The sequence below is a fragment of the Ascaphus truei genome, chromosome 7 (assembly GCF_040206685.1).
Source record: "Ascaphus truei isolate aAscTru1 chromosome 7, aAscTru1.hap1, whole genome shotgun sequence".
Classification (NCBI taxonomy): Eukaryota; Metazoa; Chordata; class Amphibia; order Anura; family Ascaphidae; genus Ascaphus; species Ascaphus truei.
The window spans coordinates 76,434,269-76,457,379 of record NC_134489.1 but is presented as its reverse complement, the minus strand read 5'-3'; the positions used below and the strand labels follow the sequence as shown (position 1 = coordinate 76,457,379).

Genomic DNA, 23,111 nt, shown 5'->3' with positions numbered 1-23,111 from the left:
CCATTCAAGTGAATGGACTGTAAGACTGCGGCCAGGGTGAATGAGAGCCCGCTGGTGCTCGAGCTCGGCGCTCATTTTGCTCCGGTGATTTCTGTCCTGTTAGTTGCACATGTCGGGGGACGTGGCCGTGACGTCATGGAGCTGGTTCGCCCTCATTGGGCGAAACCGCTCATGTGATGCATCAGCGAGCAGCAAAATCAAATTTTACTGTCTCTGCAAGCTCACGGGCACGTGCACGCACCCACCCTGGACAAGCGCATTCACATTAATCACTCTGATCGCGCTAAGCAAGAGCGCGTGCACACTTCACTTCACCCTGGCCGCAGCCTAAGGTGTCTTGTAGCCTAGCACCGCTTAGTAAATTGCCCTTGGTGAGTGGACAGACAGCTTTTGCTAAAGACGTCTAATGAATATGTGATATTAAGGGGAGCAGGGATATGGTAAGAATTTGTGGCAATCTAACATGGTGCCCTAAGAAATGTTAATGCTTTCCAACTTAGGCCTTTATGCAGTATGCTGTGAAGCCACTTCCCACTGCTGGAGAAGATGGCTGCTTGATTCAAGTTAATGGGACTAATATCTTCTCCAGCGCACTATAAGGTGTTTCGTAGCATATTTAGTAGGAACTTTTTCACACTAATACAGAATTTGGTTAAATACACGTCTATATACTGCGTGTGTATGCACAGTACAACACACACAAGGAGCGTGTTCGTTAAAACAGAGAGGCTACATTGTGTATTAAAAAATTGAGCTGTAGTTTGTATTCCAGCAAACGGTAAGATTTTCTTTTCATGCTCTCAAAGGAAGAAGATGAATTTGCCGTTCTTTCTAACTGTTTGGGATTATTGCCATCACTCCTTCAAGCATCGCATCAATTGACTAGTGCCTCTTGGCTTGAATGGCCAGTACCAGCATTTGATATAATATCACAGTGGTGTTCAGAAGTGACGTCGTTTGCAGATAAACACTCGGAGCAAGTAAACGTATGCAATTTTTTACTTCCATTATATACAGTATGTCAAAAGTAATGCATTTAAAATTATTCATCTATATGCAAAGAGGATTCTTGTAAATAATGTTAATTTAACCTGAAATTTGTGTTTGGTTAAACAAAATAAAAAATAAGGCCATGTTCGATTCGTGATCTCTAGCAAAAGTGACATTTCTCCTAAAACAAGTTCTGTTATCACAGTTGTGGAACTTTTATTTGTGCTCGTTACTCTTTTGTTAACATAGAACATCAATATTTGCATATAAATAAAAATTCAGGTGCTCCCCCCCCCTCCCCACGTCTTTTTTTGGTGTAATACATAATTGAAACAAACGTCTCAAGTATTGTAATAAGGTCCAAAAATACCTGAACTACCTACATTCTGTAAGCCTGGGTATTGGTGTATGCATTCATCTGAATGACTAGAATAGAATATGTTGAATATTGTTTTCCCTTCTTTCCTGTAGCCACTTTGTTGGTGTATTTTCAGCTGTTAGATTGTAATAACTTCCAGCAATTACATATTAATCTTTTTGTCTTCCCCAACTACACTTGGTGAGATTTGGTGATTACAAAATAACAGAACTATAAAAAATATATATCTAAACCACAGATACACAGAAGAGCGTTTCCTCTTATACTATGACATGTGTTCTTTGGGCTCATCTAGTTTGTCTATCCATTACATGAATTAGAATAAAATGATCTGTAGTTTATCACTTTATAGAACAGACCGTTTAAAAAGAAAGGAATAGGTTATGTTGGCTATCCTTTATCTTATTGAAACCATATTCTCGTGCTTGTAAATCATAAAGCTTCATACAGATTATATGTGAAGCAAGACAATTTATGGGGCTCCCCATGAAGGAAGGTTTAAATACAAGATTGACCTATTGTCATCACAACAGGCATTGGTTTCAGAGGCTTTGGTTTCTATGGAGATTTTACACGTCCCCATTTGATCTGAAGGTCACCACAGATTACGGGAATGTTATTCACTGCCAAACTGGTATACACTTCTTGTTCATATTAAACAATATCATGTAACCTAGAGACAAAAATAAGGTGTGTGTGTTTGTGTGTGTGTGTGTGTGTGTGTGTGTGTGTGTGTGTGTGTGTGTGTGTGTGTGTGTATGTATATATATATATATATATATATATTATTTGTTACATATTGGGGCAGTAAATTCATAGTTCATATACATTATTTTGCACATTTGCAAGGTTTTTAAAGAATTTGGTATAGATAGTGCTACCAATCATTGTTGTGCTTCAAATGATCTTTTTTTGCTAACAAGTATTGTTTCATTTTTAAGGTCTTGCTTATTCAGGATACTATGTGGGACTTGCCGCACCTTCTTCAGTTGCCAGAAAACTACAATACCATTTTCCAATTTTATCATAGAAAGTGTTGCAGCGTCTGCACAAAAGTTCCCAAGGACCCGGCACTTTGTCTAGTTTGTGGTACATTTGTTTGCTTAAAGGGCCTTTGCTGCAAACAACAAAGTTACTGTGAATGTGTACTGGTAAGAACGTAATTATTATCATTCATTTACTTTGTGCTTACAAATGTCAGAGCTGTAGCATTATGCTGCATGTGTAGGATCATTGCAATCTCCTGCAATTTTTAGGTCATTTAAAATTTGTACCAAATGCAGAAGAATTTACAATTCATCTGATCTCAAACGCAGTATTAGAGAGGGTTGGGGTTCCTTGAGCCAGGTCCCCACTCTCGCTACTGCAGCGCCCGCTTTGGTGGACGCTGCAGGGTCAAGAGCCGCCCCACAATGGGGCCGGGCCCGCTGCGAGGGGGGGCCCAGAACGCTGCGCCGACAAACTCCTGCTCTCCATAAAATTGAGACCAGGAGTTGCGATGGCGCGCTAGGCCACGCCCCCCAGCGGTTCAGCCAATGAGGACGAACCTGCCGTGTGATGTCACGGCCACGCCCCCATCAATCCCCTGTCATGCCCCCCCTGCAGCCCTCTGCAGATCGGGGAATTCGGCTGAATGCACCGCCAGCCTCACAGGTGAACGTGCAGCGCAGGCACTGGGGCCGTAGCCTAAGAATGCATATGATCTCAGACACGCTATTAGAGAGGGTTGGGGTTCCTCAGAATTTCACAATACAATTATAGGGTTCCTTAACCAAAATAAAGTTGGAAAAGACAGTCCTAGAGTCTCATCTCTTTGCATACCTCAAATCTTCCTCCATAATTGACATTCACATTTAGTTATTAGGATGAATAGAATCATTACGCTCTGCTGACCTGATTATGAAGTAATCTTTTCTATTCCCATTGAAATTTAACATGCTCCTTGTTTTGATACTAATGGAACTTGTACACTGTGCCTACCTACAGTGCCCTCTGTCCATCATAAATTAGCATATTTCTTCCATTTGGAGACATTCTAATATAGTACAGTATCTAATGTGCCATGTTGGTTTTATATGGTGCCCTGCTTGCCTCTAACAGCAATAGTCCACAAGAGATCATTTCTCTACAGTATTGGTTATCTCTGTATCTGGCTAGAGTGCATGATATGACCTGGTTTCCACCATCATACTGTACTGTAGATGTTAAAATGTTCGGCAACATACCTGGCACACTCGGTACTCAAAAGCCCAGATAAGGGCCAGTTTCATGTAAAACATGAAAAATTGATGTGTGTATGATGGAAGCGAACCATAGCTTAGCTGTTAGAGGGATTGTGAGTTCATCCGAACGCACATGGGTAGTTGTTGTTCATAGCTTTGCTTACAGACATCTGCTATGCTTAGCTCTTTACCTTTTTTTGTATTCTCCCTCCACAGCACTCCCAAAACTGTGGTGCTGGGACAGGAATATTCCTCTTGGTCAATGCTTCTGTCATTATTATCATTCGAGGGCACCGCTTCTGCCTCTGGGGCTCTGTATATCTTGATGCACATGGTGAAGAAGACAGAGACCTCAGGTAACATTTATTCTGTCTATAAAATGTATAATTATTCCTGTATTTAAACAAGCACAACATGTTACTCATAGTTTAGGTGTGACTAATTTATTTTATTTTTTTTCCTCCCCGGATCTGTACTATTACATATTTAGTCCAATTTTAATTGCTTGGTTGGAATTGCACTGAACAGGAAAGTACAATAATAATAAGCTATAATTATATATCTATTCACAAATGAAAACACAAAATTACCAAGGAATACAAACCTATCTGAACTAATAGGGTAGTAGAAGGGGAGTCTCTGTAGCAGTGATCTCCAATAACGACTGGTTGATCTTGCATATTAGTACATTTATGCCTTCCAAAAGAAGAGTTTGTGAAATTAACAAGTATTCACATCTTTTGTTCAACATCAATAAGAAAATATCATCTTCTTTTACTTGTTAAGAAATGGTGCCACGAAGGAATATATTTCAAGTGATTTTTAAAAACAATTTTAAGACATACTTCTTATTGAATAAGGAAAAAAAGCAACGTTTTAAAGTCTAATTCATACTGCATGGTATAACAAATGAATCCAAAATGTCAGCAGGAGGCAAAGCGATGTATTGAGTGCATGACATCACTCATAATGCCACATCCTGTGGCAACTTTTGTTGAAAATCTACAGTGTACATCATAAAATAATGTAGCTGTTAGTACAGTAAGTAGACAGAGTTTATCGTTTGTCCTTGCTCCTTGAATCTGTGTGTTAACATCAATGCCTCTTTTCTACAGGCGCGGAAAGCCTCTTTCTATTTGCAAGGAGCGGTACAAAGTACTAGAGCAGCAATGGGTCTCGCATACTTTTGATCACATCAATAAGAGATGGGGGCCGCATTACAACGGCTTGTGAACATGTGGAATGTCTGCTCAAAATCGTGTTCACGGAGAGTCAATTATACCAACCGGAAGCTTGAACTAACAGGAAGTCAAGGATTCCGATACAAGGAAGGCAGACCCCCTGCCATTGTGAGGCTTTAGTAAATAGGTGCTATTGTACTCATTACATCAAATCCCATCGAGCACCGACAGTGAAGGGTACAAAAAGAGAAAGACGTAATTGAAATAGATGTCAAAATATAGAACAAAAAGGGTCTGGCTTGGCAAAAAGCACAAATAATACTGAATGTTCTTGTTCAAGCGTCATATGATTTCTACATTAAGGGTGCAGTTCCACCTACTACAGTATGTCTAGAAATATTTTATTTCCTACAAATTGCCTTTTCTTTCCCGGTTTCTGACCACCTACTTCTGTGTAAAACCATACAGTAATTTGTTCTTGAAGTATGGCAGTGCAAGCATATTTTGGAGGAGGCTTGAACATTGTCATTTTCTAAACGCTGCTCTATAACCTACTCTGGTCAGTGGACCTTTCTACGGCACTTTACAATTCTTTCTCAAATACAAGCCCCACACAAATGTAGTATACATTGAATATTCCTGAAATATCATTGTACTTTTCAAATTTGGCATTTGGTCCTCAATTTACAAAGCTACAGTATGAAACATAGCATAAAATAGTTACAAATGAAGAGTAGTCTAGTTTTATATTGTTAGGTGGGACTGCACTTTTAAGTGTTGGATAAGCTCATTGTTCATATGTTCATAAATCTATAGATATCTGTTTTAAACCCTTTACATGTTTTTTTTTTGATGTTTATATGTAATTAGAGATGAATTGTAAAACACATTTTGTTTCCTGTGAGATATTGTATAGTTAGTTACAGATGGTATGCAGATACTATAAGACATAGAAACTTTTAAAATCACACATGAAATCATATATCTGTATGTGTGTATAAAATATATTACATGCATTCAGGGACTAATAAATAAATTAGTTATTTACTGAAAGGGTCTGTTGAAAGCTTTTTAGGGTGTGCTAAAACTGAATTAATTCTCAGGAATTTTAGATTCTTCTCAATTGCTTAATGATTCGGGGGGGGCGCGGGGGGTGGGGGGGACGTAATATGAGAGTGCTCTTTTTTACTTTCTTTTCTTCCTGCTTTTATTTGCTTTCCCTTCAGTTCTGCGAGGACTTTCAACATGTTTCAAACAATTTCTGCACTGAAGAGGTTAAAAGTGAAATGTGCCAGAGCGATTAGACAAAGTACTAGTGATATAAGTTTATAGATTTTAGTGTGCGCACTGAATGTGTAAGACACACAATGTGGCAGATCCTAATTGCAACCACGCATGCTTGCTTTTCATTACAAGCCCTGATGTGTGTGTGATTGGAATAGAAATCTGCAGCCTGTCCAGTAAATGAAACATAACTCAGAATCTTCCCTGTCAGATCAAGAGGTTCATCTGTATTGTGCTTGTGTAGCGTAGTCACTACTTTTTCTGCTTGATTTCCAAAAGAGAAAATAGGCATAAAAAGGTGGCCCTGCTGAAATGAGTGTCATCTCTGTCTTTCACATCTCAGCCGACGTGTGCCAAATGAAAGCATTACATTTGGAAAGCTTGAAAATCTGTAGGACGCTGGACAGCATGAGCTATTCAGAGGGTCACAGGTGTGGCTATTGCATGCGATATGGGCCAGAAAGATCCATTTACCATAGACACGATGCTTGGCAACTAGATGTTCATCTGCTTGCATTCACTCTCACCTCATGCCGTGGAACTCAGAAAGGGAAAGTATGGAGGAATATGGCTGATTGACGTGCTACTAGCTAAAGAAGACAGAGGCTTGTACTTCAAGCTTTTCCCCTCTGTCTGGGAGGTATGGTACCTTTTTTAATATGGGTGCAGATGGGAGTTGGCCACAAATGAAGATGTTGAGGTCTTGCTTAGCCTTCAGTTGCTTTAACTTTTTACCCTGACAGTTGGTAGAACTATTACATTCTTATGTCAGTCTACCAGACCTTTTACACTTGCATTTATCTTAATACCGTACACCGTTTTTGTGTTTGCAGATTTTCACTATAACTGCAAAAGTTAAAGTGGAACCATGCGCTTAATAATAGCATGTTCTTGTATAGCGCTGCTAGTTGTACGCAGCGCTTTACCAAGACATTTTGTAGGCACAGGTACCTGCCCCGTGGAGCTTACAGATTGCAAGCTTTCTTTTTGGTGCCTGAGGCACAGGGAGTGACTTGCCCAAGCTCACAGAGAGCCGACACTGGGAATTGAACCAGGTTCCCCTTCAAACAGTGCCAGTCAGCGTCTTTACTCACTGAGCCACTTCCTTCTCCCATAATATTTCGATATTAATATTTATCTTAATATTTTTTTGGCCATTATTAAATAATAAACAAGTAAGCATAAGGGAAACATTGCATGCTCTCAAAAAGGAATAAGAAAACACATAGTAAAAACTTTAGTTTAAATTATCATCGGATAATCTAACACATTGTTTTCACATTGTTGGACATTTTGAATATTACTGTGGTACAGCAAAGGTCTTTATTTTCAGCTACAAACTTTTTAATGCTACTAATATTTGTTTATTTTATTTGGAACAGCACTTTCATTTGGTGATCGTCTTACATTGTGATCAATGGATGTCATCGATTTCTCAAATCCTTTATCCTTTTATAAATACGTGATATCAAAACCAATATTTTACAACTCTTAATACCTTTTTAATTTCTCCAGAAATAAAAAAAAAACTTGGCTTCAAAGAAACGTTCTATCAGACTCATTAAGGATAACGTATGCAGAATTTCATTATTGTATATTAAACAAGTGTTTTCATGGTTGTGCAAATGGATGTGAAGTGAAATAATTAGCCTTAACTCTGAAATATGGGGATTTTTTTTCTTCACATTTGTTGATCTTGGTGAACACTTTTGTCACCACTAAATGCTAAATAAAGAGTACTTGGTTGAAAATTGTACTTCTATACACACACACACACACACACACACACACACACACACACACACACACACACACACACACACACCTATACACACACGCATGCTGCTATAATAGGATTTTGATTCTTTGACTTCAGTTCCAGCCTTTCTCTCGCCATCATAACATTTGTAAGCTCAGCTTTTCAGATTTGAAATACATTTGTGTGCTATACTATTTGTTCATTTAAGTACAGTACATTACTGTAGAAGCTAGCTTGATCTTTATAATACATCAAGTGCAAAGCTAAATATAATCAACATTGTAAGATATGTTAATAAAAATCCACTGTTATTCGTTGTAAGTGTGCATTCTTTAAATCCGAAGAGACAAACTAGAGGCAGGTGGAGACCTGCAAAATGACTGAAATAAACACGTACAAATGTTCTGAGAAGGATGCCTAATGAAGCAATACATACAGAGACTGGGTGCTGGAAGGCTTAGTGAGCAGATTATAATTTTTAAAACTGAGGCAAGGGGTGATGAAGCAGGTTTTTGGTAAACACCACATTGTGAAACTGTAACGGTCTGAAATCCCAGTCTGAGACACATTAACTACAGGAGTGTTTCATGTAGCTAAAGCCAACTTAATATAAACAGGTGTAGGGGCCTAGAGACCTCTTACAGTAAATAAGGTACCATAACTTGATAGCCAACCAGAGGAACCAAGAACAGAACAGGAAAAGAATGTAGGGCTGGGAGCTGAAGCAAACTTGTGCCAGTCACAGAACCTGGGATTTAAGATAAAGTTATACAAGCAACTAATTAAAATTGCTATAACTAGAAAGCTCACATTTTCAGCTCAGACAGAGAGACAATCAGATGAGGACTGGAATTATTAAGTGTCAAATTTTGATGTGAGATAAATAAATGGTTAATTGCAAGATGCATAAGAAGCCTGATTGCTCAGTGATACTATGAATCTCTGGCACAAATGTAGAATCCATCAGACACAGTGTATAAATATGACCAGCTGTAGTGTGTCTCTGCTGGTGATAATTACCTGCTTTGTCTCATTCAAAGCACAAACTAACATTATAGTGTAGACGTGTATTCATTATGCATGTTAACCAGTTAACCAAAGATAGACATTATTTACCAAATGGAGAAGAATCTGTGCTTCCTAATTCACTACTCATTCAAGTGAGTCACATCAGGTTTGCTTAAGGTAGGCTATTTTAGATTCCTTACTCTCCCCTGTACTCAGTACTTGGGGACATATACTGTATTAAGGCAAAAGTAAGGCCAAAACATTGCTCCAGATTTGTATTGAAAAAAATTGTATTGATATAAATGAGATTTTGTTTTTAACTAAATACATGGCGCTGTTTTGTTGCAGCATTATACAACTTGTACCTTGATGAATATGGGTCTTCACTACCTATATGATTAAGACAAATCCTGAGAGCGTATTGTAATGATCTGTAACAATAGTAATTTTAGCACAATTTTGCCAATGGAACTCTCGGCCCCTCACATTTACAATTATAGAAGAAACGAAATACAAAATAGAAATATAGGAGGTAACAAAATACAGGAGGTAACAAAATACAGAATGGAATGGTTTTAGTTTAAAATGAAGGACTAGCAGTGGAGCATTAATCAATTGCCTGGATAAACGGATTCTGTAAGTTCTAAGCCTGTTAAAGATTTCCAGAGAGGGGAAGTCTATGGCTGCGTCCATAGATGGACCAGCCGTGCTGAGGCGTGCGGACGCTCTGCGCTGAGCCCCTGCATCCTCAATGAGGATGCCTTGAGAGGGGGCTAACGCGAGCGTGCGGAGGCGTTGGAGGTTTCAGCCGAGCGCCAAGCTGTTTTTCAGCGCGCTGTCGGCTGAAAACCTCTAATCACTGCACAGCAGCGTCAACGTCACGGCGCCGTGACATTGACGTCAGTGCGTCGCAGGCGTTTGGCCCAGCGACGTCACTGCCCCGCCTCCAACCACCTCCCCCCGGCTCCCTTCGCGCACGCTGGCTCGCCTGCAAGTCCGTGCAATCGCGCTGACTGAAGCAGGCGAGCCTCAGCGTTAGCGCGCCTCCACTCTCCCCACACCTCTATGGCCCGGGCCTAAGACAATACAAGCAGAGCGTTCCAGACTAGGAGCAGCATAGGTAGCAGTTGATACCCCCAAAAAGTCAGATTCTGGGATCTGTTAGCAGATTTTCACTTGCTTAACAAAATGAACAAGTGAGGGAATAGGGAGCCAAGAGCTCCTGATAGATGGCACCCTCATTATGTTGGGCTTTTTATGTCAACGAGCGCTTGAAATAAATTGGTCACCTTAAAAACCAGTGCAGAGAACGGGAGTACAGATATCATGGCAGAAACAAGTCTGGTTACTTAATTTGGCAGCAGCATTCTGCACTAGCTGGGTTGTGTAGCTCTATCGGGAAGTCCCAGATACGTAAAATGCATTGCAGTAGTCCAAGCGTGAGGACAAAAAACAACATCAACCAAAATAGATCCACTGTGGGAACTGTGCTTAATCCTTCTTAGGCCTCGGTCCCGCTGCGCTCGTTGGCGCGGGCGGCCACACGCGAGTTCCCCACCAGCAGGGGAATCCTCCCGAGCCGGTCCCGGTCCCCCCTGGCGGCACAGCGCACTACATGCTGTGGCGCGTCAGCCGCTATGGGACACAAGAAAATGGTGATCCCTAGCGTTGACGCGTCACGTGGTGTGGCTGTGAGCCAATGGGGAGGGGAGGCTTCGTGGAGCGGGGAGGAGTGTATGTGTGTGCCTGAGTGCCTGTCTGTGTGTGTGTCTGAGTGCGTGCATGCCTGTGTGTGTGTGTGTGTGTGTTGCTTACCTTAGGCTAAGGCCCCGCTCCCAGAGTCTGCGCGCCCGCACTGCAGACAGGCGGGGCGCTGACATACACAGACCGCGATATGCGTTCTGTAGGGAGGTGGGCGGGAGTGGGAGGTTTGACAGGGAGGGGGCGTGGCTTGAGCGGAGGGACCCGCTACTCTCCCCCCCCCCCCCCCTCCCTCCACGGACTCGGGCTGGAGCTGCTGATGGTAAGCAACACACACACACCCGCTCCCCGAAGCCTCTCCTCCCCATTGGCTCACAGCCACAACACGTGACGCATCAACGCTAGGGATCACCATTTTCTTGTGTCCCATAGCGGCTGACGCGCCACAGCGTGTAGTGCGCTGTGCCGCCAAGGGGGACCGGGACCGGCTTGGGAGGATTCCCCTGCTGGTGGGGAACTCACGTGTGGCTGCCCGCGCCAACGAGCGCAGCGGGACCGAGGGCTAATGCTTCTCAGGTGAAAGACTGAGAATCTGATCACGGCTGACACCAGATGTTTATTCATGAAGCCACAACAGAGGACCTCATCATGATTCCACACACGATTAGAGTTCAGCAGCAGAAGCTCAAGGCCAGTTGGCTGACCCTGCTGCTGTCTCGTCACCAACTGGCAAGCTCCCATCATTAGCACCTCTGCTTTCTAAGTATTCAACCTTGGCCATTTGGTACTTATCCAGTCTAGGAGCTTAGCTAGTACCTTGTGTGTCAGCTACATAGCAGTGATTATCCAGTTGCTACTGTCTGATAATGTCACCCACAGGGCAGCATTATGTACACTGCAAACATGGGAGAATACTTTTAACACACACTGTGATCTCCCAGCTAAAAACCATGCCACACAATCCACAGAAATCCTTTAGTTGCTCCATTAAAATCCCATGATCCACTTTATCAAATGTTGTATTAATCGAGCAGTTCCACCTGTTCTAGGAGTTGTTTTTAACCACAAGTCAGAAGAAAGTTGTTGAGAACGCGCTGGGAGAGAGCTTCCTGTTTCTTGCTGGTCACAGTATTTCCCGCTGCTCCAATCCTCTCCTATGATCCACCGGGGCAAAAACAGACATAAATATACAAAAAAAAGAGGAGCGCAGAGAAAAAAAAACTATTAGATACATTATCCTTTATTGTAGTTCATTTAATGTATTACACCAAATCGTACATGTTAAAAATAGCACTGTGGACATCGCTGACATCTCTCCCCTGTATCACTAGTTGGTAGAAATTGCGTGACGCCTGGGTCACTTCCTACTGTAGGTCCGCTCTCTGTGCTCCGATCTGACGGGAGCACCCACCTTGTCCGAGGCAGCTGAACTATAAGTCCCAGCGTGCACCGCGGGTCATGTGGATCTCGTGAGAACTGCCGCATAGCTAGAGCTGCACTCCCACAGATATGCAGTGAACGGGGATAGAATTACAGTCCTGCCCTTGGACAATATCACTCGGCAGGGGCTAGAAATCCTCCTCAAGATTATAAAAGAAATTTTCATTTTCAAACTACTAATCAATTGAAAAAGAGGGAATGACAAGAAAGGCCCCAATAGTAATCCTAGATGGAGGGGAAATTATGAGGATAAAAATAAGAAAAAGAATGGAACAATAACTGAGATTCCGGGGACTTTACCAATCTCATTATCCTATACATTCCAAGTACTGGGTGAAATAGCACAATATGATTCTGAAGCAATAACCCCAACAGTAACCTTAACACTGTTTTTTTTATGGGGGGGGAATGCACCCCACCCCTCGGGAGCAAGACCAAGAAAGTAGTACAGACCAAATCACAGGATTTACTACCTTGGCTCAGAGGGGAGGGAGAGACAGAAACACCAGGGGGAGGAGAGGTACAGGGAGGGAAAGCTTCCAACAGCCCCAAGAAATGGCAACTACAGAGGAATCCCTAAGGGAAAACGGGATATATAATTTATCCAGTTTTCAATTGAATTTATCTCAATTCAATTTATTAAAGAAAGGGTTATGGGTCTCCAGAGCTAAACTGCATTAGTTTGAGCTCCATTAACCCCCTAATTACAGAGATACTGGAGATGCCACCGGTGGTCTACCCTCTAGGGCAGGGGTGGGCCATTAGTTTGCCTTGGAGGGTCACTTCACCAGCGTTGGTAGGCTTCAGGGGCCACACACTTAATATACATACTCTTCTCACCTGAATCTCCCCTACATGCCCCCCCGTCTCCCTCACTCTCCCCTATATCTTTCTCTTCCCCCTTCCTTTACCTCTTCTCCCCGCCCCTTCCCTTCTCTCTTCTACCCCACCCTACTCCTATCTCACTTCTTTCCCCCCCTTCTCTCACTTCTCCCCCTGCCCCAGGCATCCCACTACTCCCAGTGTCCTACCTGTGGTGTGGTGACAGGCAGTAATTGCGGAAATCGGGCCTAACTTCTGTGTTGGGCTTGGGTGGACTCCCACAGCTGCCGCTGATGCTTTATGCCCTGCACCCAGTAAGAACCTGCACCACAGGTAGTGCCCGTGGAAAACCAGGTAGAAAGGTTTTGCGAGCCGGATATTTTGCCCACCCCTACTATAGGGATAACAAAATGGCATTTAAATTTCCAGCGTTCTGTTGACCAATAGGAAGCCCAATGTCATCTGTTATGTCTTTCCATTAGCCCACATTATACGGGGCTTTAAAGCAGCAATATGGGTTTCACATTTTTGGTACATGATTGAAGCAGGGGGTCTACGGAGCTGAACTGTGTGCAGCTTCGGGGACACCCCCTCCCCTGCTTCCAGAGAGAAACTGTGTGCGTAACATAATGGTGGCATGTAAATGTCTCGCTTCATGCGGGTCAATAGTAGCCTGATGTCATCCGATTGAGGTTCCCTATTGGCCTGCATGATGGACATTTAAACTGAAAAGAGATACCCCTACAGGAGGTAAGTATCTCTGGAAGCAGGGGCTCCAGAGCTGAAGTTAACACAGTTCAGCTCCACAGACCCCCTGCTTCAATCCTGTAATAATATATATTTTTTAATGAAGTCGTACTGCTGCTTTAAACAACCAGGAGGAAACTTGCGGCACCTTCCTGGGTAGGTATCTCTCGAACAAGGGGGTCCCCAGAAATAAACGTGCTTCAGATGCAATTGAGAAATTCAATTGAAAACTGGATAAATTATATATCCCGTTTTCCCTTAGGGATTCCTCTGTAGTTGCCATTTCTTGGGGCTGTTGGAAGCTTTCCCTCCCTGTACCTCTCCTCCCCCTGATGTTTTTCTGTCTCTCCCTCCTCTCTGAGCCAAGGTAGTAAATCTGTGATTTGGTCTGTACTACTTTCTTGGTCTCGCTCCCGAGGGGTGGGGTGCATTCCCCCCCCATAAAAAAACCAGTGTTAAGGTTACTGTTGCGGTTATTGCTTCAGAATCATATTGTGCTATTTCACAGGGCAGATTATAATATAAGAAGGCGTGTTCGGCCTGGATATAAATTACAGGAAGTGAGATGCAATCCCGCGATAGTATCCACAGTGTCTCCCACATCTTGATGGTCAATGCAAGACCATAAGGCCAGAGCTACTGTGTTTACATGTGAAAAAAACTAACAATAATGCTCTAAACACACCCTAAATGTGACAATATACAATTCAACCACATATGTGGAAATAATAAAGCAGTGTGATAATAACAATCAAGTGATCTAAAGAAAAAATTAAGAAACTTAGAAACAAACTGCAACCCTTGATAAAGACTGTTCCACTCGTCTTGCACCAGGTGATCCTCCAACAAATCAGGGGAGCTCGTCTCGTAGTTATGAAATAAAGAAACACTACATAGTGTAATACTGTTGTGAATAAATTTGTGCAAACAACACTCAAAAATGACTACTCACAATAAAGCAGTCAAATTCAGGCAATCATCCAACTTAAGGGGTGGATGTTCCCTGTGTATACAGCAGCCACCAGCCCCCAACCTCCAAGGAGAAAAAAAGAAGAAAAGAGAGGAGGAGCGGCGGTTCCCCATGGTAAGTCAATGGAGCCATTCATTTCAATGGGGATTCCTCGACGCCGACCTCCAGGAACGGGTTGGCAGCAATCCAAACCGCAGACCGCAAGAGCGGAAACATTATCTGAAAGAGAGCTTTGATCACCCTGAGTTCAAGTTCAAACACAATTGGCGTGGGAAACTTAGGTTCTATGGCACCCAGAAATAAATTATTTTTGCCCCTAGGCCCTAGGAACCCCCCCACTCGACCACTACCGGGTCCGGGAATGAGGGACCCCCGTAAAGGGTCGCCCTCACCACGAGGGTCGCGCCATTGACTCTAATGGCGGAGCGAAGGCCCCATTGAATCCTATGGCGGCGCCGGACCATGCATTTCCTATGGTGGCGCCGGCCATATTAATTCCAATGGGGGAAAAGCCGCGTGGCGTTAAAAAGGCTAAGTCCAAAAGTGTAAAATGTGTAAGTCCATATCTCCGGTTCTGTGAGGACCAGAGGGCTGGGATTTGGGTTGCATGTTGTCACAGATATTAAAGAATGAATTGTATTTTGGGTCTGGTATAAAAACTCAGAGACCATATGTTATGTTAATGATCAGGGAGGGAGACAAGTGGTCTACAATAAACCCCTGATCAAAGGCTCCCCCACCCTGCTTGTGTATGCTATCACAAAGGAAGGCAGGACGTGGGTACATTATGATAAGTGTTGTGTTTCACACCTTGGGACAAAGGCTTTCCTGTCCAAACCAGACTTTAAGACGCCAGTCTTGTGGGAGGGGGGCTAAAGAAATAAGCCCCTGATTAGAATAATATCCACCCAGTGGGCAGGTATTACGATGCCCCTCAGGTGAGGTGGCAAGGAGGGATTGGGTGCAGATAATTGTTCTCCAATGACTTGCACTCAATGCCAGAGTATTGGAGTGGAACTCCATATAAACGAGTGTAAGCTCTATGCTCAGTGTCTTCGATTTTACCAACTACTTGATTCCTGATTGCTGTATGAATTGCTAATCCTGTTTCTGATTACTTCATCATCCCAACCCCTAAGTAAGTGTTATTTCTTGTCTGTTATTTGTACTATCTTGTGTGTTCACCTTCTTTAAGGAATAAATTCTCTTTATTATATCTAAGTCGTGTTCAGTTCAACCCAGTTATTTTGTGTATATTATATCCTATCACAAGTTACCGTGACACTATCTATCTGAACAAGCTCCTCACCCCTACCACATCCAGCACTTATCATTTTAAAGACTGTTCATGGTCCCAAGACTCAAAAAGTATCCGGCCACTCCTCATTCTCTTTCTGTGCACCTCACAACTGGAACAATCTACCGGAGACTCACAGCCACTACCAGTTTAAGTTCTTTCAAAACTAAAGCTGTCTTAGATTTTAATCTGGTCTGTAACTGTTACATACGCCTATAACATATATTATCTCCTACAGTGCATGCAATGTCTTATATATAATGTATAACCCTGTTCACTTAATGTAACTATGTATTTGTCACCATAACTCTGTGCCCAGGACATACTTGAAAATGAGAGGTAACTCTCAATGTATTACTTTCTGGTAAAACATTCTATAAATACTTAAATAAATAATACAAATATATACAGTTTAACGCCGTTATAGCACGATCCGCTATAACGCGAATCCGCTTATAACGCGGTATTAACGTGGCTCCCGTTTTTAAATTTAAAAAAAGTTTTGGAGGTGGGGGGTGTGGGGGGGGGGGGGGGAGGGAGGGGGTTTGGGCAAAATTGGGACAAAACATTAATAAATGCTTAAAATAAAAACACAAACCCACCAAACAGCACAATAGAACAGAAGAATACTGTATAAGTGAATAGGACATACTGTAAGCTGAAGATCTCCTACCTCTCCTCTTTATGGGATTGTGCAGCCTCTGCCACTGCTCTGTGGGTGGCTGTGGGCGCTATTTGCGGGCTGTGGGTTCTGCGTGCTTTGCACGCTCTGTGGGAACTCTGTGTGCTGCGTAAGTTCTGTGCGCTGTGGGCACTCAAGGCCACGATCACAAAGCACCCTACCACTTCAAAGGCCAGCATATTTCATGTTAACCGAAAGACCACACAGAATTACCCCCCTGCATACACAGTACCCTCCCTGCTCAAAATATCCCCCCCTGGTCACAGTACCCCTCTGCTCATAGTACCCCCCTGCTCAAAATATCCCACCTGCTCAAACAGTAACCACCCCCCTCCCTACTCACACATGTGTCTGGATGTGAAGAGAGCATTGCACATGGCTCATGTAAACAAAGCAGGGATGCCACAGTCTCTTCTTTGAAACCCGATCCGATGCACATGTGCAGTGCTTCGTTGTGATCGTAACACAGCAGTGATATGCTGGGCATTCCTAACACTAACAGGCAATGTGCAGGCAGGAGTTCTGAGGCTTGGAAGTGTCCTGATGAGCTAGTAGGGGGGAAAAAGACAAAAACAAACCCAAAATACATTAAGTCTGATAAATCAAAACAATTGCAAACACATCAATAAAGGGAGCAAAAGACCTCACACCAAAACCTGCATTTATTTTAATGTCAAAAAATTAAAAAATTTAAAAAAGTTAAGAATAGTGGTGATATTAATCATAGTGTAATTGAATACACAATTGATTATCTGCCTATGATTTAGCCCCTAGGTAGGAATAGTGGTGGGATGAGACACTCATAACCAGGGAATAGATCTCCACATTGACACACACACACACACACACACACAAACACACACACACACACACACACACCTCTTTAAGGGAGCTTGCCCATGGAAAGCAGAAGCAGGAAGCAGAGACCGGGAGAAGAGCTGCCAGATGCCAGGTAAGTGCTGTGTGCGGAGAGTTCTCAGCTTTCCCCCTCAGGCGGACGCGATAGCACTGATGCGGCGGCCATTTTTTTTCTTTTTTTGCGGCGGCCATTTTTTTCCCGCGACCCCGTTAATAACGCGGTTGTCTCGGGTGGCCCCCGAGGACCGCGCTATAGCGGAGTTAAGCTGTATATGGTATGGTGGGTTCTGGGGTTAGAGCTTGCTGGGATTGTGTGTATCCATTTTAATTTTCAACTGGTATCAGTTGTTTGGAGGTTAGTGGCCCCTCCTCCGAAGCTCATCCCACCCCATTTTTAAGTAGCAGGTTTTTTTCATGTATCTGTGCAGGACAGGTAGACTGAGGCCATTCTCCTTCCACAGCAGAGGTAAATGAGAATTTTCACCAGTAGTGTTAGGACCTGCATACTGGTCATGCGTGAAGTGGCTGCAGGCTTATAACGCTTTGTCCAAAGGCTTTAACTAAATGACCCTTACTCATGAGAATACCAACATTGACGTTTTTAACTATGTATTTTGTTGCATTGGATATTTTTGTCTTTTGTTGTATAAAATATGGGATTTTATAGAAAGCCAGGAGAGGGATTTCAGCATGAGATACTGAGAGAGATTTAGGAGAGAGTGAAGTGATTCTAGCAGCAGCGTGAAGGATAGATTGTAGCGGAGACAGGTGAAAGGCAGGAAGGACAGACAGTACAAGTTTAGAATAGTCAAGACAGGAAAGAATGAGGGCCAGCGTTAAAGTTTTAGCAGTAGAGCAAGAGAGAAAAGGACATATCTTTGCAATGTTACGGAGGAAAAAACAACAGGTTTTAGCTACATTGTGAATGTTTGAATTGAATGTGAGGGAGGAGTCAAATGTTTGTGCCACTGGATGCATTTATGGAGGTAAAAGGCCGCGGCTTATTTATTAAACACAAATGTAGATAGCGTACCACCTGTCCGCGCCAGAATGCTCAGAGCTGGGCAACGCAAAGGGGGCACCCGGAAGTACGTCCCGTGACCTACCCCCTCGCTTCAAACCCCCCGGTTACCAGCCCCGAGCCACTTCTGGCGGACAAGCACCAACCCCCCCCCAACTGCCGCCACCAACGGGCCTGTTTAACCCCCTTAAATCAGACCCATACCGCCATACCCCTTATGACCTCTTCCAATCCTTCCTATAAATTATTATTAAACATGTCCACCCCAACATCTGACAACTGTACCCCATCCTCCCTAAACCAGCCACCCAATTTAAAACTGAACTGCGGGTGACGAATGACCCAACCCCCACATTGAATCAAGAAATTCCCCACCTTCCTGTTTAACCTCGTCCGCGTCTTGTTGACTCTCCCCGGGATACGCGCACCCCTCCAAACCAACCTGCATATTATCTCGGACCAAACTAATTGCACCCCTGGCCAAAACGTTAACATACGTGCCAAATCTTGCTTAATCTGCTGGAATAAATCAATCAACCGCAATTTTGCCACATCATTACCCCCAACATGAATAATGATGATGTCCGGTGCCCTCCTACCCCTGGCCCTAGAAATTAGCAGCGGAAAAAGCCGTCCCCACCGCATCCGTCTCATCCCCCACCACGTTACCTCCACCTGCTCCATACTCAAACCTAAATTCTTTCCGTAGGGGCGCGAATTCGCCCTCTTCACCGCCCAGTATACCATTGAGTCCCCCACGATCCAAATTACCACGGAATCTGAGGAGGCAAAGAAATGGTGGGAAAAAAGAAAACAAACAGCAGGGTGTCTACTCTAGCGCAACATCCTTCCCTACCAAATCCGGCCTGATTTCTGTCCGTTAACTGTCTGACTTCCAGCGCCCAATCCTCCGTATCCTTGCTACCCCGAGCCCTACGCGTGCTGCCTCCGTCGCTGCCCCAATGCAAAAAGAATGCGTTCCATCCTGCCCCCCTTCTAACCCTTGCTGCTTGAGACACATCCGAAAGACCCTCAAATATTGGAACTTTGACAATGCCCCCCCGTTCTTGTGCACTAACAGTGGACCCCCTTGTTCTGGCCTACCAGCCAAATAATCTTCCAATGCTTTTACTGGGCACACCGCACTTCCAGGTAAGCCCTTCAACAAGATCCACGCTCCCTATCCTTTCTGATCTGTTTTAGACCTCCGTACCAGCAACCTCACCAAACCTCCTAAACTCACGTCAGCCAGCTGCAAGCCACCCCCTCCCTTCTTGGATACACAAACCAATTTACCTGCTCGCAGAGCTGCAAAAAATGCTAAGATGAATGTGGCCTTAAATAGTACTGCCTCAAAACTGGAAGAGCATACCACGTCTGTGGCCCGCAACAAACCCTCCAAAATTGCCGGCGTCACTGGTCTTCTGCCATCCCTGCTAGTTATCCCTTTTATCAATCCTGCTAGCACCCTCCTTACCACAAAGCTCTTGGACACATCATCCCTGCCATTCAGCCTAAGGAAGAACGATATACCCGCCATCCTTCTCCCTATGGATCCGCCAGCTAACCCCCTGTGCTTCAAACTCATCATGTGACCCAGCAAAATGTCTACCTCCGAGATCTTTCCTCCCGCCATCCTTTCTGCCTCCCGAAATTCTTGCCAAGCAGCTACATAAGCACCCCACGTACCCGGGGCGAGTGAAGCCTTGACTAATTCAGTCACACCGCCATCACCAGTTCCCACAAGACTGCTGGGCACCGTTCGCCCTGGGTCTCCGCCCCCGGCCTCCGCCAACCTCCGAAACCGCTCCATCCTTTGATGCCCCAGTCCCCGGCGGTGATTCAAACCGCCTGTCGGGACCTGCCCCAAGACCCTTGTCCTCCAAGCCTCTGACAGCAAGTTCAACCCGAGGCCCGGACCACTTGCGAGCCGTGGACGACGTACCAGCGCCATGAAGCGAGGTCGACTGCGTCCCGGCCGTTCCAGATTTACCTGTAAATGAGGAAGCAAATGTTAATCCCCCAATTGGGCTAACCTTTGTTCCTAAATAAACTGCAAAAGACAATTTTTTTAAATTTTTTTTAAGGACCAATCCTCAACCTTACATTCACCTTCTAGGCTGGGACCAAACCCCCCAACTTTTTTTTTTTTTTTTTTATATACACTGACCAACCATCCTTTGCTAGCCTGCCTATCACCAGTAACCGGCGATGGCGAGCATGTCGGCCCCCTCCCAAACCCCCCCCTTTTTTTTTTTTTTTTTGGGGGGGGGGGGGAAAGGGGAACCTTTAGCCGCCTAATGCTCGCCTCCCTCCAGGCTCATCCCAAAAATCCCCCAGCCTTTAAACAAATAGGCTGTGATTTCCAAAACTCCACATAACATACCCTTCTGCACCACCAACGCTTCTCGTACTCCGTTACTAGGACCCCCTTCATCACTTGATGATGGCCACGCGTCAGCGCAGGTAGCATGGGAACCGCCCTGTCCTCTCGTGTTTTCACGACTGCCCAAAACTCCTTGGTCACTCCCAGCTTTCAGCACTAGTGCACACATCTGCTTCTGAAACCATCCTCCCTCATGGTTGTGCGCCTCAGCCAAAAGCTGCATGGTGCTGACCTGAAATGACATCGCTACTAGCGCTGTATCTTAGCCAATGGCTTGTGAAACACTGGTTTACTTTGACCACCTAAATCCTGCCAGCAAACTACTCTTGAACTCTTACCTGGCCGATCTTTCCACGAAAACCAGTTCACTTAAATTAGTCTTAGAACCGCTCTTAGGCTGTAATAACACAAAAATCCCGCATTAATGCCCAACTCTGGACCCCCATTCCTACTCCATGATCGATACTCTTCAACAAACTTGAATGCCACCAAACAATCTTATGAACGCATATAGCTTCTCCGACCGTGACCACATACTGAGCTCTAACCTTGAGACTTGAAAATTATCTCTTAAATCTGCTTGTTTTCTAAAACCTTGACAAAACTTTAACCAATATACTTGCTAAACCAATAGCTTCCATAATCACCTCTACTCTGTCTGGAGGCCATAACCCGAGACCTGGATGTTTCAGAGTTATCCCAAGCTTCAAAAGTGGGGACAAAACCACTGCCTCAAATGACAGGCCAAAATCTTTTCTCCCAACACTATTCAAAGTCATGGAAATTGTTTTGCTCCCAAATTAAGCGAAAACCATACCAAGCCAAATATTTTTTTTTTATTTTTTTTTAGCCGTTACAATCTGGCTTCAACCCCAAACCCTCCTTGGTAACCCCCCTGCTACAAATTTGTAAAGAACTCAAGTGTGGTGTGGAAAGATGACAACTCAGTAGTGCTATGTCCCTAGATTTCACAAGGCTTTTGAACATGTTGATCATGTCATCTTGCCCAATCAACTCCATAGTTCTGCGATAGAGAAGCATGCTTAAATGCTGATTTCATTTCTACCTATCAGGTATATCCCAGCATGTATCCATCACAGGCTCTATGTCCGACCCCTTGGATATGACCTGTGGTGTCCTGCAAGACCTTTCTGAGGCCCCTACTCTTCTAACTGATCATCAATGATATTCCTAAAGCTTATAAGAGAGCTTCAATACCTTTGTATGCAGCTGGCCCCATCTTATGCGCACACAGCCATAGCCTCTCTGATCTCGATCACCTATTTCCATCTGACTTTGAGACTTGAAAATTTTGATTTCCCACAACAAGCTGTTTTTCAAACACTGACAAGTCGGTAACAAATGCCATTTGGGACCAAATCTGAATTCCAAAGCTTCCACTGCCTGAGCAGACACCGGTCACTCCTTGACACACTATGTTACTCCTGACACATGTTTCCAATACTTGGGCATCTGGTTTGACTCCCCTCTAACATTCGTGATTCACAATGGTACCCTGCCATCCAAAACCTCTGCCAAACTAGGTATACTTAACCAGAACAAAACCTCCATACATCTGCTGATCAGCAATCGTATCATGCAGCAAATGCTAATACCAAATTATCGCCTGTGGGGACATAGTATACGGCTCACTATAGGCCATGTGGCGTGTGAGGGGTGGCCACATGGTGTGCATGTTTTGTGTACATATCTGAATCCCAATGCAGTAATAGCTGCATTAGTTAATGTCATATTCCATTCTTATGTAACCATGCTGTAAAATGGCTGCAGTCATCTCTCCTGCTGACAGTAAGGCCTGGTAAGTTATGGGCATGCCAGCAGTAATTATGGAGGTTTGCCCTCACACCCTGGTGAGGTGCCCTATGTATGGATGGGAGTGGTCACAGGCTCTGACTCCCTGGTTGGTGATGTCAGAGTTGTGTCAGCCCCCAGAGGATACATAAGGCACAGCACTGATCAAAAGTTAGTTCTCCTGGGAATTAAGAGTTCCGAAGCTGTTCAGTTAGTGAAGAGGAAGTTCAGAGTCAGTACACTAAAGTACTAATGAGACTGTGACCAGGGACCTGGCATAGGTGAAGTATCCCTACGGGGATAGGGAATCCCTACATTAGGAGGACAATACCTTTCAAAGGGAAGTACGGTGAACAATGGAGGGCTAATTACACCCATTGTGGAGGGCAGTTGGCCCACCGTACCAATAAAGATGACTCTGATAAAAGAAACTCTCGTGTGCAAGTGTGGAGTTATTGCACAGAGAGAAGCACCACAGAGGAGTTCCTCATCAGAATCATCCCCAAGCGGACGCCGGGATCCTGATGAGGTGGAGGCGCTGCATTGGATCTA

General features: G+C 44.0%; 1 protein-coding gene across 7 annotated transcripts in view; it reads left to right on the top strand.

Annotated features, from left to right (window-relative positions):
• UBR3 (ubiquitin protein ligase E3 component n-recognin 3) overlaps window positions 1-8,126 on the top strand; it is a 148,191-nt gene extending 140,065 nt beyond the window's left edge. For all 7 annotated transcript variants that reach the window (XM_075609107.1, XM_075609109.1, XM_075609113.1 and 4 more), the window contains 4 exons: window positions 807-986; window positions 2,311-2,520; window positions 3,808-3,947; window positions 4,707-8,126. In XM_075609107.1, the coding sequence (XP_075465222.1) occupies window positions 807-986; window positions 2,311-2,520; window positions 3,808-3,947; window positions 4,707-4,824 (648 nt within the window). In that variant the 3' untranslated portion in view covers window positions 4,825-8,126. The remainder of the gene's footprint in view (window positions 1-806; window positions 987-2,310; window positions 2,521-3,807; window positions 3,948-4,706) is intronic.
• Window positions 8,127-23,111: the final 14,985 nt, after the last annotated feature.